This window comes from Silene latifolia, chromosome 2 (assembly GCF_048544455.1).
Source record: "Silene latifolia isolate original U9 population chromosome 2, ASM4854445v1, whole genome shotgun sequence".
Taxonomy (NCBI): Eukaryota; Viridiplantae; Streptophyta; class Magnoliopsida; order Caryophyllales; family Caryophyllaceae; genus Silene; species Silene latifolia.
In genome coordinates, this window is record NC_133527.1 from 11,060,491 (window position 1) to 11,078,291 (window position 17,801).

The following is a 17,801-nucleotide window of genomic DNA, read 5'->3' on the forward strand; positions in this document are numbered from 1 at the left end:
TGGTGGGAGAAACCGGCGGTGGTTGCAGGTGTTTCCTGGTGAGAGAAACGGGTTGTTGGCGGTGGTCAAGTGATTAAGAACGGAGGAGTAAGGTCGGGTTCAGATGATGGTACAGAGATTTATTTTATTTTATTTGATAGAGGTTGTTGGGAATTAGTATAATATAAAGTCTAAAGATTTTGTTATAAAGTATTATCATAAATAATTATAATAAAAATGACTTTTAATATTCTTAATAAACTTTCCCTCCTAACCCAAAATCTCCCTCCAAACTTGTAAAAATTTCCCTCCTAGTTTCCTCCAAACAAAAAATGGAATCTTTATTGGTTTTGACATGTGTCGCATTATTACTAGTCAGTGTACAAAGACCTTGTACACCCCGTGTATTCCTAGCATCTTTGCAATTTTATACTTCCTCCGTATCGATCATTTATTGTCCTTTAATTTTGGTACAAAGATCAAGAAAATGGGAGGGGGTCAATTATTAAATGACAAGTGGAATAAATTGGGTGTGAAACTGTGAATGATCAAATTACTCATCAAATTTATTCTTAAAATAAAAAGGACAACAATTATCAAAGGACAATAAATGACCGGAAAAGTAATTCATGAAATTTTTGCAACTCTCATGTTTGACCGGGCGCAACGAAACATAAGTTTAAGTTAGACGGTAAGGCCTATGGGTAAATAATTAGTGGTGGACGTGAAATAGTGAAATTTGGAGAGGATGAGTCTGAAGAGGATAGACTTACAAACTTGCTCTCATTTCCTGCGGCCTAACTCCACGTACCTAAACAATGTATGCTCTGCTCTTCTCTTCTCTTCTCTTCTAACTCCCCCATTTCAAATACTCGTACTGTACTATTCTGCCTTCTCAATCATTTGTTTACGGTTTTCGTTTATTCTTTGCAAGGTCTATTTTAATTAACGATAAAATAAATGATTGAGACGGTGGGAATAATAGTTAGCAGTTCCTCTTCAAGTCTTCATTCCTGCTCCATTCTCTCAGGCATTACGTCGAACATGTAATAGGCATTACTTGTTGAACTGCATTTGCCGTTCTGCATTTCATTAAACTCTCATGTGTTCTAAGAAGTCATCTTTGTTCTTTTGATTAATGCTGCAACTTCTGGGTTCTTCAATGATTTGTTGTACATTCTAAACATATGTTCTTAATCTTATATATAGACAATTGCGGAACGAGGGGCCGCTCCCTGAGGGATAAAAATGTGAAACTTTATTGCATTACAAATTCATCTTCGATTCCTGGTTGTGCCACGGTATATAAATCGTGTAATTTTGTGGTGGTGCAGATTCTGAAGTCTTGTTTGATGTTGAAGTTGGTGTAAGTAGTTAGTAAGATGGCATCTATGTTGTATAGAGGGTTGCAAATCCGTCCGTTGTGTATTTACCCATCTTCGTTTCTGAGCAAAAAAGTTGGCATTTTCTTTTGTTTGCCAAAGAGTTTGCATACACAAAATGTGACGATCCGTGATAAGCGAATGTCGCCAGGGAGAGTTAGATGTCAAATCCAACAAGACAAAGGACTTGACAATATATTGAAAGATTATGAACCAATCATAGGTATAGAAACCCATGTTCAGCTCTCGACTTTTACTAAGGCCTTTTGTGGGTGTGCCTACAACTATGGTTCAATCCCAAACACCAATATTTGCCCAGTTTGCATGGGCTTGCCTGGTGCTTTGCCTGTTTTGAATTCAAAGGTCATTGAGTGTGCGGTCAAGCTTGGCCTTGCTCTCAACTGTGAGTTGGCATTGAACTCGAAGTTTGATCGGAAGCAGTATTTTTACCCTGACTTGCCAAAGGGATACCAGATATCGCAATTTGATATTCCGATTGCGTCAAATGGGTTTGTTGACTTGGATCTGCCACCCGAGTTTGGTGGTGGTCATAGGAGGTTTGGGATAACTCGGGTACATATGGAAGAGGATGCAGGGAAACTGATGCACTCAGACGGTGCTAGTCATTCTCAGGTAAAAATGCTCTGAGTTTATCATAATCTCGAATTGTTGTACATTTAGAAATGGGTGTACAGTCTATAGCATGCGTGGTCAGCTATTGACTCTTCTGTCAAATGCTTAGAGATTGTTTGGACTGGAAGAAATCGTTACAGGATTTTGCTCAATACATAATGAGAAAGTAAGAAAAGTGATGGTTGTGAATAACTTAGATAAGGGATGGTGAAAGCAGGAGGGGTGGTGGGCAAATTATTACTTCCACTCGAGGGTACTGTATTATTGTAGGCAAAGGTGGAATGGCGGATAACTATTAACTCCCTTTTGGATACTTGGTAATTGCTATCCTATCTTCATCTCCTTTGTCTATCATCAACCACCATCGCACCACCTACATTCCTTTGATTTTTCATTCATACTACCATAATAATTGTCCCTAGTCCAAGCAAGCTCTTAAGTGATTTTTATGTCACGGGTAATGTATTTGAGGCTAAGACCCTATCTAACTTCAAGTGTAGATATGTAATTTCAGAAACTAATGAGCTTATCTCTACATAGGTTTCAATAAAAGAATTTTAGGGAAGCTGAGTAAACATAGTTTATATCTTATTCACTTGTATAAAGTCTTTACTGGATCCCTCGGAACTCGAAAGTACTCTTTATATTAGTTTTCCTAATTAGTTGGATGTCAGGCTGAGTACAGACCTTGACCTTACATGTGTCAGACCACATTGGGTGGTTATTGTTATTACCGAGGCTCGTGAAATTTCATGGAAATCATAACTTTCTGAGGGCCTTAATGCAGGTTGATCTAAATAGAGCTGGAGTGCCTTTACTTGAGATTGTATCTGAACCTGATATGAGAACTGGAATAGAAGCTGCAGAATATGGGGCAGAAATACAAAGGTTGGTTCGGTATTTGGGCGTGAGTAATGGTAACATGCAAGAAGGGTCGCTACGCTGTGACGTGAATATATCTATCCGCCCCATAGGGCAAGCGGAGTTTGGAACAAAGGTGAATCTATTGAACTTTTTCCTCTTTCCATTTGAGAATTTTTCGTGATTCATATTTCATACTCTGTCAATTAGTTTGAACTCTGCTAAAATCTCATGTCAAATGACTAAGATCTGCTACGTGCTACATACAATACTGCAAGAAACCATGGCATTCTGTTGTGGCAATCTGGAGTGTGTTATCCCTTGAATTTTAAGGGTAATCTCTTCTTTTTCTAACACCTTTTTTCCCTCTTCTCACATTGTTTTGGCAGGTAGAGATAAAAAACTTGAACGCATTTTCGTCAATGAGTAGGGCGATTGATTATGAGATCATAAGACAAGCACAGCTCTGCAGCCAAGGTCTTGGGGACCAAATTGTACAAGAGACCCGTCTTTGGGATGAGGGTGCTCAGGTCATTGCCACATGCTGATCTCTTCATCATGCATAAATGCATAACATTAAAGCTATAAACTTTATTGATTTATGTGCTTTTTCTTATTATTTTCAAGCAATTTTTATTGTCAGAAAACAGTAACTATGAGAAAGAAGGAAGGGCTTTCTGACTATCGGTACTTCCCAGAGCCAGACCTGCCAGAAGTAATTTTGAATGACAATTATGTGAAGGAGATTCGCGAGTGTTTGCCAGAACTTCCAGAGATGAAGAGACGACGATATGAAAATATGGGATTAGGCATGCAAGATGTGGTTTTCCTGGCCAATGATGTAACTGTAAGTACTCTCCTTATCAGTCAGGACTCAATGACATTTATATTTGTTAGCATTTTGAGTTTTAATGTTTGAAGTTTCTAAATCTTCTGGGACAAACTTTATGCATTTAGCGATTATTCTTTTCATGTAACAGCTAAACCAAAAATATAGTGATTTGTCAGTTGACAGGCAACTTAAAAAGTGTACACTATTTTTGTTTCTTAGCTGTAAGGCCTGTAACCTACTGCACTTTGGATCCACAGACTGCCTTTTCTTTGAAAATCCAGATCGAAGTCTGAAAATTTTAAGTGACTTTGTTTTTTGTAACTTGAAAGAGCATGAAAGCTCATTTCCCATTATCCAATGGCTTGCTGAGTGAATTATATGGAGCGCAATTAGCCCATCATTTTAGCTACTATTAAAGAAGTCTTTATGTGAGGAACTGTCGATGTTAGAGTTTTGCTGAATCGAATATCTCCTCGAGGAATTGTTACTATCTCATTTGTCTGAATTTGTTCGTAACTTAGTATGACTTTGTATTTACGGGTGATGGGAGAAGTACTTCTTTTAATCAAGTTTCGAAGAGTGCTGTAGTGAGAGTTTTCGAGCCCAAAAGAGCCCTTTTACAATTATACGGGTAAACTTGAGGGTGTTTGCCCTAATTAGGTTTCGAGCCCAAAGGAGCCTAATTGCAATTATATGGGTAAAACTTGTTTGCTTAGTACAATAAGAACGTGCTTCTTAAATAAATTTGGGCAATTGTATGCTATATTACTCAGACTCCATAAGCAGAAACCAAGAAGTGTACATGTCAAAATCTCCGACTCGATTGCTTTATGAAAAACTTTCATATTTTTGCTTAAAATGAAGCGTCCAAGTGTCATACCCATGTCCGAGTGTTGAGTATCACAAACGTGTACGATATAGTATTGAGAGTGAGAGTAACATAGATGGTAGTATGGTACAATACTAAATTTATACTATATTCAGCTGAAAATAACCATCTTATTTCATGCAACAGTTTTTGTTGTTTATAAATTATAGTTGTATCTAAGTTAATTATGCTTCTACTAGAGCTAAAGAGTCGTTATTCTTTTGCTTTTTGAGTACTATAAAACTGACTCACTAAAGTTAAGGTGATTTCTACATTATGATGTAGTAGTCTTTCGATGTAATTTTCATTAGGGTCATTTGGATTTCGGAAACAAACTCTTAGTATTTTCATTACATGGAGAAGGCCGTGTACATACAACCTTCCTAACCTCGCCAGAAGCAGGAGTTTGTAATGTACTAGAACAATGTTGTACTAGCTGATATTGGTCTCCGCATGATGTGCTGCATTATGATATTTTTCCTTAATAATAGGTTAATCTGCTACAAGGTTAAAGTAGAACTGGAAAATTCTGTTTTAGAAGGTTCAATCAAAGGCCTCTTTGTTACTAATGTTTAACTTTTCTGCTTGTATTAAGGTGTATCTGTTTTCCCTGCTGTCTATGCTTCTCCATAGAGATTTTTCAAATCATAAAAAAAGTAGATGCTCTTTTCCTGATCGATTTTGACATACAGGTTGCAGATTTTTTTGATGCTACCCTATCAAAGGGTGCAGATGCGAAGCTGGCTGCCAATTGGATAATGAGTGATATTGCAGCTTATATGAAGAATGAAAAAGTCTCCATAAATGAGATAAAGCTTACTCCTAATGAGTTAGCTGAACTCATCGATTCAATTAAAAGTGGGACAATCAGTGGCAAAATTGGTAAAGAGGTGCGCTTTTATATTATACTCAGTGGCTTTGCCATCTTGCATACAGTTTTAGATTTTACTTGGATTGGCAATAATTGTTCGGAGTTAATGCAGGAAAAATACGAAGTAAAGTAGATGGTAGTGGTGACGGTGGATTGAGGAGGAGATGAAAATAGATAATAACTATACCCTATTTGGGGCTAGTACTTTCCCAATTTCCCCTCGGCCTCTTCATCCTCTCTTTATCATTATTTTTCTTCCTTTCATCACTGTCATTCTCCTGATTTCCTCTTTATCTCCTTTTTTTCTGCTCCATTATCTCCGTAAAATCCAAAAACGGAAGTATTGAACGACTTCATCTTGACAATATAAATTTGTTTGCAAAATCTGTGCGCCTCGTGTCTATAAGAGTATAACACTTGCGCCTTCAACTCGAGCTTTGCGGTTTGTCATGTCAGGCCCTCGTTGCATGGAAGAATCTTCATAATCTTTTTGCAATATATATGAGAAAATATAGTCTTGTGTGATCTTTGTTTGTTTTGTCTTCATAAGTACAAAAAGAATATCGAAACTTTATAATGTGTCATTAAATATATTAACGTTGCAATATGTGCATTGCATATTTACAAAAAGAAATGGGGTATTTGGACTTGAATGGAGGAAGTATAAATGTAGTACATGTATGGTTTGAGGCTTTGAGTTCTTGGAGACTTGTAATATCAATGTGAAGAACATATAAAGGCAGAGGAAATGTCTTGGTTGCTACCATTGGAATGTTTCAAACACGAGGCGCGCAAAAAAAAAAAATGTTACATGTTTTATTTATAAACATTTACTCTGACTTGAAAACTACTCCGTAGTAGATTAGGTATATATCCAGCTTAGATGTTTAATCCTTTTGTCGCGTGTGTTCAGACTTCAGAGGTTAAAAGTTTTGATTCCTATGAGATTCTGACTGATCCATGTAGTGTTTCATTGCTTCACCATGATTCTGAATTTCTGAATGAAGTATTGTGTTCTGATCATTTACACTCCAGATACTTTTTGAGCTAATTGCTAAAGGAGGAACTGTCAAGGGATTGATCAAAGACAAGAATTTGGTCCAGGCAAGTTGTCCACCTATGCTTGTGTTTCTTTTTCTTTCATTTTTCTGGTGGGTGGGGAAAGGTCATGAGTCATAAAGAGTTTAGATATCATTTTGGATGAGGGAGAAGTTTTTGCTCAAGGTATTATCGTCGTTGTCGTCGTTGTTGATAGTTGCCTAACTATCAGTATTTATTAGATATATAAAGGGTTGTCAAAGATAGTCGACATGTGACCGGCACAGATGTTTCATACCAACGCAAGGCTAATACAACCAATATTAGACCGTTACAGTTGAGCCTTGCATTAGTCCTAATGCAAACTTTTGCTTAAAGCGTAAGACTACATTTCTTTTGTGCTGTAGCCATTTGGTAGCTGATCTTTCTTGTCAAGCTCTCGATTATTTGTAGCCCAGTTCAACTCGTTGAAATCATAACTAAACATGAAAAGAAACTTCCTACAGAAGAATAACTAATTTTTGCCAAACTGTGGTTACTCGTATTGTAAATTTGTATTATGATTGAGCTACTATCAGCTTTCTCTTATCCAACGAATTCACAGATAACTGATCCCGCTGAAATAGAGAAGATGATTGACAAAATACTTGAAGCCAATCCGAAGCAAGTGGAACAATACCGTGGAGGCAGAACAAAATTGCAAGGCTTCTTCGCCGGTCAGGTATTTGGGTCATTAAGATGACACTTCTAGTTCTAGTTATCTTTGGTTTTTCCTCTATAAACAAATTCCAATTTGCGCTATTGTATTTATTACTAATCAATCAGTTTTATTTTTGACTTATTTGAATTATATCGAATCTTGAAATTTATTGAATGTCAGGTGATGAAAGAATCTAAAGGCAAGGCAAATCCAGGGATTCTAAACAAAATACTCCTGGAAAAATTAAACGCTGGGAGCTGAGAATTCTTACACATCCTACTAATCAGGCTTAAGGAGGTCAAAATTTTCGAGGAATTCTTAACAAATACTCTTGAGAAAACGCCGAGAGTGGGTGTGCCTCCAATTTTGAACATGAAGAAGTGTGAAGATTTTCTTTAGGGTTCCTTTTATATCTCAATTTTACGTTTTAATTAATTTATTTAACGTTTTTAGACTTTATGGACGATAATTTATATGAATATATGTCGTTTTATAAATAGATTAGCAACAGACTTGGTTGTACTTGTACACATACAAAAGGCAAAAGGGAGCTGCAGCATGTTTGGATCGTTCATTCCTGTAAGTTCAGTGTATTAATTATCGTTCATCTCATTTTTATGGTCCTTATTTATTGGAACATATATTAAAGACTTATTTTACTGAATAATATTGCTAAACCTTTCTCAAAGAAATTACCTAAGATCAGTATTTTGTTCTTATTTATCCAATGTTTCTATTCAAAGGCTCAAAGGGAAGAAAATCTGGAAACGGGGGTGGGTGAAACTACTTGTAGAGAATGAGTCCATGGAGCATTTTGGAGCAAAGCCGCACTTTCGAATAACGGCTTTGCTCTATTCACAGAATTAAACACAGTAGTGTGAAATTTTTTGATAGGGATAAAGTCATCGGTCTAATTAAAGGGATAAAATCTCGTCCGTATTGCTTTGTATGTGCAAAGTAAAGCCGCTACTTGAAATTGTGTTTTTATCTTTTATTCGATGTGGACTCATTCTCTACAAATAGTTTCACCCCATATCCCCTATTTGCAAATTTTTTTGACTTTGAGCGTTCCTTCGGCAAATATGCCTGACGGCCTTTTCTGTTATCCATTCACTATGTTAGCAGTCATTTCATCGTCGTTTGTAACAACTTTTAATTATGTCATGTGTGACTATATACCAACTTTCACTAATTCTTTTACTTGCCACTTTATCAAACAATTGTTTAGAGCAAATGAAGAGAGAGACGGAAAGAAGGGTATTAATGAAATCATTAAAATAAAAGGGATTTTATGGTCATTTACGTTCATGAATGAGTAAATTTTATAGAATTGCAAGTATTATACTCCTATAACCGTCACTTTTAACTCCAAAAAAAACTACAATATGCTTCAAAAATATTTATATTTGATATTGAAATCTTTTTACAAAAAATTATTTTCAACAATAATTCATGTGCCCGCATTGTATTGTAACAAGAGTAGATAGCCTGCATTTACCTTGTCACAAGGGATGCTACTAAAGGTGGTCAAATGCAGGCTTGGGCCGGGCTGGCATGATTTTTTTGGCCCACAGACATACAAGCTCGTGGGTTTTGGGCGGGTTCGTGGGCTAGGCCTTTGTAAATTTGGGAAAATATGTTGTACAAGCCAGCTTTGTTAGCGGGCGGGACGGGACGGGCCTAATGGGGCGTCCCGTCCATGAAGAGCTCTAGATGCTACGTAAGCTAATACTCCCAAGTCCCAAATGTCCCTACAATAAACTTTCCGAATTACTTGTAAACAGGAGTAATAGTCTCAATAATCCACATCGCAATAACACCAATCGAGAGAACAAGAGTTAGCTCAAGTGGTTACCCCAACCATGAAGTTGGGGTTCGATCCTCACCCGCAACATAGCGTTCTCATTTGAAACAAAAACAAGCAATAACACCTACCAAGCTCGAAAATAAGTGGAAAAAAAAACAATCGAAAGAACAAGAGTGGACGGGAAGGTTTCTCAAAGCAGTAGTGTACGCTCTAGCTTTTCATAAAAATGAACAGAACTGCCAAACAATAAACAGCAACGAGGCAACTGAGCCCAAGGTTCGCAGAGCCACTTCAAAGAATGCATTTCTTCAACTTTGAAAATAAGTAAAAATACGATTTTACCATATGTTTGATTTTTCCGACTAATTGGATATCGCTAAAAGTAACCTATATTTCGTCGTTAAACCTGAATTGTTGTTCACTCTGATACTTGCCTAAAATGGATTAATAGCCGTTTCCCCTCGATCGGGTGAAGTCGCGCTCGCCAACGTGTGCAGCCCCCCTGCTGTAAGAACGACCACCAAATCTTCCTCTAGAAGCTTCAGGCTGATAGCTAGCCCTGCCTCTCCCTCTCCCTGCCAAAATATATGTAGTTCAGTTAGAAAAGCCTGCAGTATTGCAGCTTCAGTGCTTTAAGAACTGTGATGTTACAATAATTTGTAACTCAAGGCGTCATTGCGACAAAAGATACTTCAAAGCGTCATTTTAAGCAAAAAAACTGGACAAATTCTCATGAAATAGCACGCGCTATGATAGCTCAGTTTCTCATTTACGAGGCCCCCAAGTCCGACGCAGCACTCAAGATAACTAATATGAAATCAGTACCTAACTCTTTCCAATCCTTTAATCGTAGAATAAAAAAAGGAGGTCCACATGACAAAAGTTGAGAAAGAGGGTGTGTTTGGTATTTTTACTCAACTCTTCCTTCAACATCTCTTTTTTTTATTCACTATCATACAACTAAAAATATTTTGTTTTGGAGACGCGTCCGTGCACTTGTATCCTCATTTTAGAAAAAAAAAATCCCCATGTCTGAAAATTGAGTCATGCCAATCCCAGCATTTGGATAGGTACCCAAATCTGACTCGCAGCCTAACTAACAAACCAGGCATTCGGGTGACTAGAAGTCAGGCCTTAGTATCGTAAGTTAAGAATCAAAAGGAAGGTGCAAGATATTTGCTCTAGAAACTTTTAAGGCAAGAAAGAGAAGAGGGTTACATACTTCCACGTGCAAAACTGCTATTTGCTCTTCGTTCTTCGATGTATACCTGTCGTCCAGCAATCTCAACAGAACCAGCCTTCATAGTGAACGGTATAACAAATGTCAGAAGTCGGCACAAAGATACAACATCGAAACTTTCACCCCTAAACTCCACAAGATATTGCAATCCCAACAACTAAAAGATGTGCATAATCGACTATGTTACTTTCTCCCAACAAACAATGAGAACTGCAGAATTGACTCCGTTACTTTCAGAACATATTAAAGTAATAAACACATGATAAAGCAGAAAAGAAATCCATAGTTCAATTATTCCCGGGGCTCCTCATTGCAAAAATGTTTGCATGGTTTGGTTAAATATAAAGTAATTACACGACACAACATAACAGCCAGTTTCACCATTCACTCGAATGTGAGACTGTTTATTTAACAGTGTAAAAATAAGACGTCACATGATTTTATCGTGTATCTAAATGAAAATACATTTAGAAAAGAAATATATAAGTGTGGAAACCATGGAAACATTTTAAATTGGCCCAAAAGAGAACACCCAAGCACCCCAATGAGACAGGGATAATACCTAAAAAATAAGATACTCCGACACTTCACTTAACTGCCGTGTCGTGTGTCAGACACACAACACGACACTTCGACACTTCAATTTAGACCACAAAATAGGAAAATTCACCCAAAATAGCCGTGTCCGACACTCCGACATGTGTCAGGCACGACACCATGTCGGAGAGTCGGAGTAACACAGCCTAAAAATAACAATTTGAAAAAGACAAGAGAAACAAGATTGTTTCTCCAGGATCAGACAAACCTTAATTGCACTCTGGACAGAAGCAATGTCTTCGAACTCAACAAACGCATAACACACATCAGTATCCTGTATGCCAGAACAAAGGAAGCAAATAAGAACCATGATAAAAAGTTTACGTAACTCTTGCAGTTGTACAATATTAGTCCTGTGAAAGACCAGGTGATGCCAAAATACCTTCAGTCTTCTAATGGCTACCCCTTCAGAACTTAGTTGACCAAACTTCTTAAACTCCTCCTCTATCTCTGAAGAAGACACAGTTGGAAGCAAGTTCCTCACGTATACTGACTTTATCTCACCTGACAGTAACATCAAGTCAGATATTGAGAAGTTATCAACAACATCAATCCTCAATTCCTCATGTTATTAAAAGGTAAAAATCCACCTACTCAAGAATCAAAAAAATGAATGACAACAAAGGCAAGGAAGTCAACAACATTACCCCAGGTTCCCAGTGCTTCTAGAATTCTCGTAAGTTTCGGGGTAAAGAAGGCTGGATGCACACATCCCTACCCGTATGTTGAGAGGCTTTTTACGAAAGACCCATGAAAAAATTGCATCAAAGTACTGCTACTTCACAATAATCCGAAACTGAAGAATATGAGGCTTTGGCTTTATTGGAAATGTCAACAAAGAGAAGGGAGTACGAGGCATTAAAAAATTGCATCCATCTTCTGACAACCTACTGGATGGGGAAGGAAGCATTGAGACTAAAAAAATATGCTAAAAGGGACTTTACATACCAAGATCACCTACTGTCGAAAAATCCTCACTCATATCTCCTGCCATACTAACATTCACAGCCTGTGTTGAACTCGACTGTTGCTGGGATGGTTGAGCAGCAGATTGTTGTTGCCATTCTGAAGCCGGTGTCCCTCTCTTGTTAGAAGACTGTGCGTGTGCTACAGATGTACCCTGCGCTGCCTGAGCTTTGGCAGCCCGTAACTTCAGAAACAAGGGAAATCTTTTAATATTTTAATAACTAAGTCCCATCTGATAAAACAAACTATTTAGGTATGTTTTAGCATAGCAAGTTAGGGTAAGAGGAACACATACAACAGAGGCATATGTATGCTTTTGTGGCTCCTCTACAGATTCCTCCATCGACATTGGTGGAACTTCTTGTACGGGATCTATTGGACATTCAAGAAAACCATTTGCCTGCTCCCTAGAATGGTCTTCAAGGACACTCTCGACTTCAGCGACTTGTTGCAGCCGTTGATCTGGAATTGAATAATTATCAATACCACCATTCTCCTCAATGTTATCCGGAGACATGTAATCTCTGGCCTGCATTCCTCCACTCATCATGTAATTAGCCACTGCAAAACAGTAACCTCACAATCAGAAGACTGCAAAAATCCTAGGGAACAGAAGCACAAGTATAAGCATACTCAAATGAGATGTCGCACACTGTTGCATGAGCATTTATCGTAAGGCCAATGTCTAATTCTAAGGCTTGTTTTAGTTTTTACTTTCAAGAGTTGACAACAAGTGAACATATACACAGAATTAAATATAGAAATATAGCATTTTTTAGCTTCTCCAAAACTTGCAATTTAACGACTTTGACAACAAATATAATTTGCACCAACATTGACTACCTCATAACAAGTTACATACCTGATTCCGGCATGGCTGAAGGAGCATTTAACTTTCCAGTCAGATTGTTCTGACCCATCAAAGAAGCTGAATATGGATGAATTTGGTCATCCTCGATGAAGTGAAAGATATCACTGAGAACAAAATAACCTTTCTCTTGGGGAGCAAGGAAAAATGTTTGAGCGAATTTCCTTCTTCCACTGAAATCTCGCATTTGTAAAGTCCCTGTGACCATCACAATCACTCCTCCATTCCATGATTCAAGGGAATTTATCGTCTTAATCTCGATGGAAGTAAGGCGAATTGACATAACTAGAGTGTGGATTTGCTGCCAGGACCGAGAAATTAATTTATTAGAAGTCAGCTTAAGGTTACTATTATCAAGAACAATAAGAGAGGAAGAGAGAGATCACGTGGGCAGGGGAAGCGACCTAGGCAGATCATAGCAATAACGCCCTTGGGAAATAATGCAGGCAAAAAAGTAAAAATATTACAAAAGTTGAACAACAAGGCGCAGATGGTTTGCCTCTAACAACAGCAACTCAGAAGTAACAAACTTCAGTTAGAGAATTGAAGTTCAAAAATATAAATGATTTAGCAACGCTAAAAGTCATGGTATAGGCTTTCAAATTCAACATTCTTTTGATAGTATCAAGAGTGAGGATATAGCCATATTCTAGGTTTTATGGCCAATACACATCTTCCTTACTGGAATGTAAAAGTCACTCAACAGGAAAGAATATTAAAAACTGAATCCCTAAGTAAATGTTAGTATGTAACATAGTAACAGACTACAGTTTCTTTTAGTCAAATACCACATTTGACCCTAGAATCATATGTCGAAACTCAAAAGTGAGTGCAATTTTCACTCAAACTCGTGCCAGTACGGACGAAATTCGGAATCGGAATGAGTACTTTTTTTTTTAATTAATTCAGCTTCCATAAGGATCCTGATGTTTGCTTTTTTAACACCAAAATTAAAAACATAAATTATTAAACTTGAAGATCAAACATGTTGATTGAAGTAGAAGTGTCACAAGGTGACACTGGTGCTACATGATCCAAATGCCCCCATAGATTGAGGGAAAATTCAGGGACGTGGTAGTTAGGCTGACGCCAAGAATTACGTTATGATTCAAGTTTGGTAAGAAACGTTCACAAGATAAATATGGCAATAAAAAATGTTCGGTTGAGTAATGAAGTGATTGTGTGTCCAAATTTTTTATTTTAGAGAAAAAAACAAGAAATAATGAAAGTTCAGGAACAGGAAGGTTCACCTAAGGTGGTGTTTGCGGCATTTGAGACAAATACCACTAAGGCACAAAAGGCAAAGTGAAAAAACTATGACCAGTGGAAGAAAATTGAAGAGACAAGCAGAGGGGTAACTGAAAACAGCATTGCGCCTAGGTGTTGTTCTTGGTGAAGGTAGAATACAAATTTATATGGAAGATACAGATTTATCTATAACTACTACTATTATTATGTTTTTATTTTTCAATTTAATCTTTTCCAAATTTCTTACTCCTAAAACAAAACAAAAAAAAGGCTTTACACATGTTTATGAGTATTAAATTTATTAGTATGAACTACTTATCATGTAGTCCCTTTTTTGTTTTCCCCTATTTTTATTATTTTACAGTCATTGACGGCTTCATAAAATAAAACAAAACAATTAGGGTTTAAGGTTCTCTTGTATATCACGGATTTACATCTTAATTTCTTTCAAAGGGCTTCCCTCATTTTACGCCTTTTACATTTCTTTTAACTAACATTGACTTTTATCACATAAGATGGTTCACTTTACTCAAAATTAAGGCTTAGTTGCTATTTTATTATTAGTAAAAAGTACAAAGAAACCTAAACTTACATACACAAAAATGCCATACACTACACTTCTACACGGATGGTAATAACATTATCAGGAAATTGCTTTACACTAATTACACTTCCGACAATTATTGTCTTTTGAGCACCAGAAGTACCTACTCATACAGCATAAATTTTACACAGCAGTGAAAATCATAGTACAAAATCCAAAATTATTAGTCTCCGCTTTAATTTAATTTTTGTAGAAAGACGGGAATCCATCCATCAAGAATAGACTCCAAGTCCGAGCCTCTCATCCTCGTTAACCGTAGCCTCTCATTCTCTCAACCGTAAATATCATGTCAATAATCTCAGCTCCCTAATATAGGTTTAATGAAACTTAGATGAGGGTGAAGTGCAGAAAAAGCAGTCCTTAGATGATTAAAACCATTAAATATCTCTCTTAATTTAAAGAGTTTGATCAAGCTGCTACAATATGAGAATCCTAAACTACTATACTTCAACCAAAAGTTTTTTTTAACAATCTAAGCAACTCCTCCTTACTTCCATGCCAAAGCTTCGCTACCAAGACACAAAATGTGTGCAGAAAGCACAATGAGCTTCATTCGGCTTGAGTTTCATTACCTCCTTTTACTTGTCCATTATGTTACCCTTTTCTTCACAGCGAAGGAAGCAAAACCATTGTTAATATATTTGGCACACAAAATCAGTTCCCTTTGAAATCCTAGATTGTCTCTTTGTTCTCTCAACAAATGATGATTATCTTTCAACTATTACTGCGTATGCCAGCTGCATATGTCAGTAGTTCACAGTGAACTCCAAAGCATAGCTACACCGCCTTTCGCCTCCCCATTACCAATATCATCTACTGCACGCAAGCTACTTTTCACAAAAACTCAATTACAGAGTGCACCCCTTTAGCAAACTCCAACTTATCTGCTTTCCAAACATGATCCTTGTTAACCAGAAACACTTCCTTCAGAAGTTCCATTCTTTAGCTTCACCACTAACAGAAACCCACAACTTGTTTCACAATTCAAACGGCCTATTATTGTAAAGAAAATAGGACACCAAACTCTCTATGAACGCCACATTGTATAACCAAGCATACTATTAGTTTTTAAAAAAAACCTTATCCATGAATTTCACAAGCTCTAGCAAGTAAAATGAACTATTTATTCCTCAATGGTCAATGTATACTAATTATAGACAGTCTCAATTTTCATTTTTTTACAACAGTTTTTAGGATAAGAGACTAACCCAATTACCCATATAATTGATTGCCAACATCAAATATTCATCAATATCTGGCTTGGCATCACATTAAGACGGTCTTATATAGGAGTTAGCGTCATTTAATTAGGAATCACTCACTTATTCACTAAAAATCTCTTCCTTTCAAAGTGCTTAATTCAAAAAACACAAACTTCTTTATTCACCGCCAAAATAATAACAACAACAACATTACCCCAGTGCCTCAATGGCTCCCGCAAATTGAGGGGTAAGGGGGGGTCGGATGTACGCAGCCTTACCCTTGTGTTGGCAACACAAAGAGGCTGTTTCCGAATGACCCAAGATGAAAATTGCGTCGAGAACTGCATTGAAGGACCGCTACTTCACAAAAGAAAGAAGCGCTTCTTTAGTGAGCCATTTTGATTTATTCCATTATAATCCATAACCAAAGAGTAATGAGTCTTTGACTCCATTGAAAATATGGAAAAACCGCCAAAATAATAACATGAAAGAAAAATCCACTCTTAAGACTGTTTTTATACTTATACTACCATTGTAAAATAATATATCTTGGATACAAATTTATGTAATCCCAAAGTTATTGTCATTCTGTGACTATGGTTGTCACATCTTTTGGATTCGAAAATATGAACTATATGAAAGCATGCACACAAATAGGAGGCATATAATTTACTCACATACAGTATATGTACTTCCATAGTTCCATCCCTCTTATTTTTTTTCCCCAATTTTCTACAAAGGCAGTACTAAATAACCCCACAAATTGTAGAGTCCATCATTACATCCACCAAATTATTAAAACGCTAATTACCCATTTTTACAATTTACTACCTAACACAATTTGTTTAGAAATTTTCTACCGATTATGACACTTCTTAAGTAGAAAAAAATTGGTACTTTCAATTAGATAAGGTCCGCCATTTTGAGCGATTTCTAACCAGTTTTAGTCAGTTTAATCCTTAATATAATGTGCCGAGTACAAAATAGGCTGAATATTTCATTTAGTTACGCAATTCCGTTATCAGGAATCAAACATAAAACTCCTTAATATCGTATACTAAAACCAAAATTCAATCAAAGTTCCTCACTGATTGGCACAATTAGCAATTCCGTTATCAAGAGTCAAACATAAAACTCCTTAATATCGAATACTAAAACCAAAATTCAATCAAAGGTCCTCAGTAATTGGCACAATTAGTAATCTAAACTAGCAAAAATAAGTCAAACACACACACGCAAAGAAATCGCAAATTAAAAAAGGCAAAGATTCCGAAATCTACCACCATTGCGGAAGCCATTTCGCTACGATGACCGTCAATGCGAAGCACAGTGCTAGCCTCGGAGTAAAGCTGATGAACAAATTCCGGGCTTTGTTGAAGCATCGTATAATACTGCGTCACAAAGTACGTACCTACCTGCATAACATAAAAATTCAATCAATTAATCAATTAAAGAATTACACAATCAAGGAAGACGAAAAAGATGAAGAATTAGATAGTAAGTAAGGAATACATACCTGATTAGCAGTCATGTAAGAGGTCGCCATTGTTGGAGAGAGAAGAGAGAGGAGAGAGAAAGGATGAAGAGGAGGAGGAGAAACCCTAAAAAGCTAGGGTTTCTCTGAGTAGCGTAGATCTTGGAAAAATCAAAGGTTGAAGACGATGGATGGATATGCTGTTTCCAGTAGTAGTAGTAATGTGTAAAAGGAGTAGTAATGCTAGTGCTACAACTAAAGATAGGTTTTTTTGGATTGGTGTGGAAAATGTTTTTTTTTTTTTTTTTGACAAATGTGGTGTGGAAAATGTTATTTAGAAGAGAAATTGAGATTATATTTGTTTGGGATAAAATGAGATGCTTTTTCTCTTTATATAATTTTTTTTTTTTGTTGTTGTTGTTGTGTAAATTATTTAGTCTAATTTTGATTGGTAGGATTACTAAAGTAGTAAAAGCCCTCTCGTTTGAGTTTAATACGGTCATATTTTCGGGGTTGAACCTAAACCTGATAAAATTTGACCCCGCCCGATAACCAGACCCGACATCCGAACTCAAGACGGAAGTTGACCGAACCCGTATTAACCCAACCGAGTGTTTATTGTTGCAAATCC

At 36.8% G+C, this 17,801-nt stretch overlaps 2 protein-coding genes across 3 annotated transcripts; one reads left to right on the top strand and one right to left on the bottom strand.

Annotated features, from left to right (window-relative positions):
- Positions 1 to 664: 664 nt before the first annotated feature.
- Positions 665 to 7,856, top strand: LOC141642258 (glutamyl-tRNA(Gln) amidotransferase subunit B, chloroplastic/mitochondrial). The gene is made up of 9 exons (XM_074450992.1): positions 665 to 799; positions 1,314 to 1,994; positions 2,782 to 2,991; positions 3,245 to 3,385; positions 3,499 to 3,702; positions 5,248 to 5,445; positions 6,462 to 6,530; positions 7,069 to 7,185; positions 7,345 to 7,856. Exons 2-9 carry the CDS (start codon positions 1,362 to 1,364, stop codon positions 7,423 to 7,425), a joined length of 1,653 nt encoding a protein of 550 aa, XP_074307093.1. The 5' UTR covers positions 665 to 799; positions 1,314 to 1,361; the 3' UTR covers positions 7,426 to 7,856.
- A 1,299-nt stretch (positions 7,857 to 9,155) lies between these two features.
- Positions 9,156 to 17,464, bottom strand: LOC141642259 (nuclear transport factor 2). Of its 2 annotated transcripts, none has more exons than XM_074450994.1 (9): positions 17,213 to 17,464; positions 16,980 to 17,111; positions 12,637 to 12,943; positions 12,070 to 12,335; positions 11,757 to 11,958; positions 11,191 to 11,312; positions 11,017 to 11,082; positions 10,194 to 10,269; positions 9,156 to 9,546 (listed from the first exon to the last, which is right to left on the bottom strand). In XM_074450994.1, exons 1-9 carry the CDS (start codon positions 17,240 to 17,242, stop codon positions 9,416 to 9,418), a joined length of 1,332 nt encoding a protein of 443 aa, XP_074307095.1. In that variant the 5' UTR covers positions 17,243 to 17,464; the 3' UTR covers positions 9,156 to 9,415. The 2 variants fall into 2 exon arrangements, with proteins under 2 accessions (XP_074307095.1, XP_074307094.1); XM_074450993.1 differs by having other exon boundaries at positions 16,977 to 17,111.
- Positions 17,465 to 17,801: the final 337 nt, after the last annotated feature.

Bases quoted from the DNA above. Each gene is read 5' to 3' on its own strand.
- LOC141642258 (XM_074450992.1), top strand. From the start codon at position 1,362: ATGGCATCTATGTTGTATAGAGGGTTGCAAATCCGTCCGTTGTGTATT. The intron at 5,446-6,461 runs GTGCGCTTTTAT...TTTACACTCCAG, and splicing joins GTGGCAAAATTGGTAAAGAG to ATACTTTTTGAGCTAATTGC. The intron at 6,531-7,068 runs GCAAGTTGTCCA...ACGAATTCACAG, and splicing joins AAGACAAGAATTTGGTCCAG to ATAACTGATCCCGCTGAAAT.
- LOC141642259 (XM_074450993.1), bottom strand. From the start codon at position 17,242: ATGGCGACCTCTTACATGACTGCTAATCAG. The intron at 11,959-12,069 runs GTATGTGTTCCT...TTGTTTCTGAAG, and splicing joins AGCATACATATGCCTCTGTT to TTACGGGCTGCCAAAGCTCA. The intron at 10,270-11,016 runs GTTTGTCTGATC...TTCACTATGAAG, and splicing joins CTGTCCAGAGTGCAATTAAG to GCTGGTTCTGTTGAGATTGC.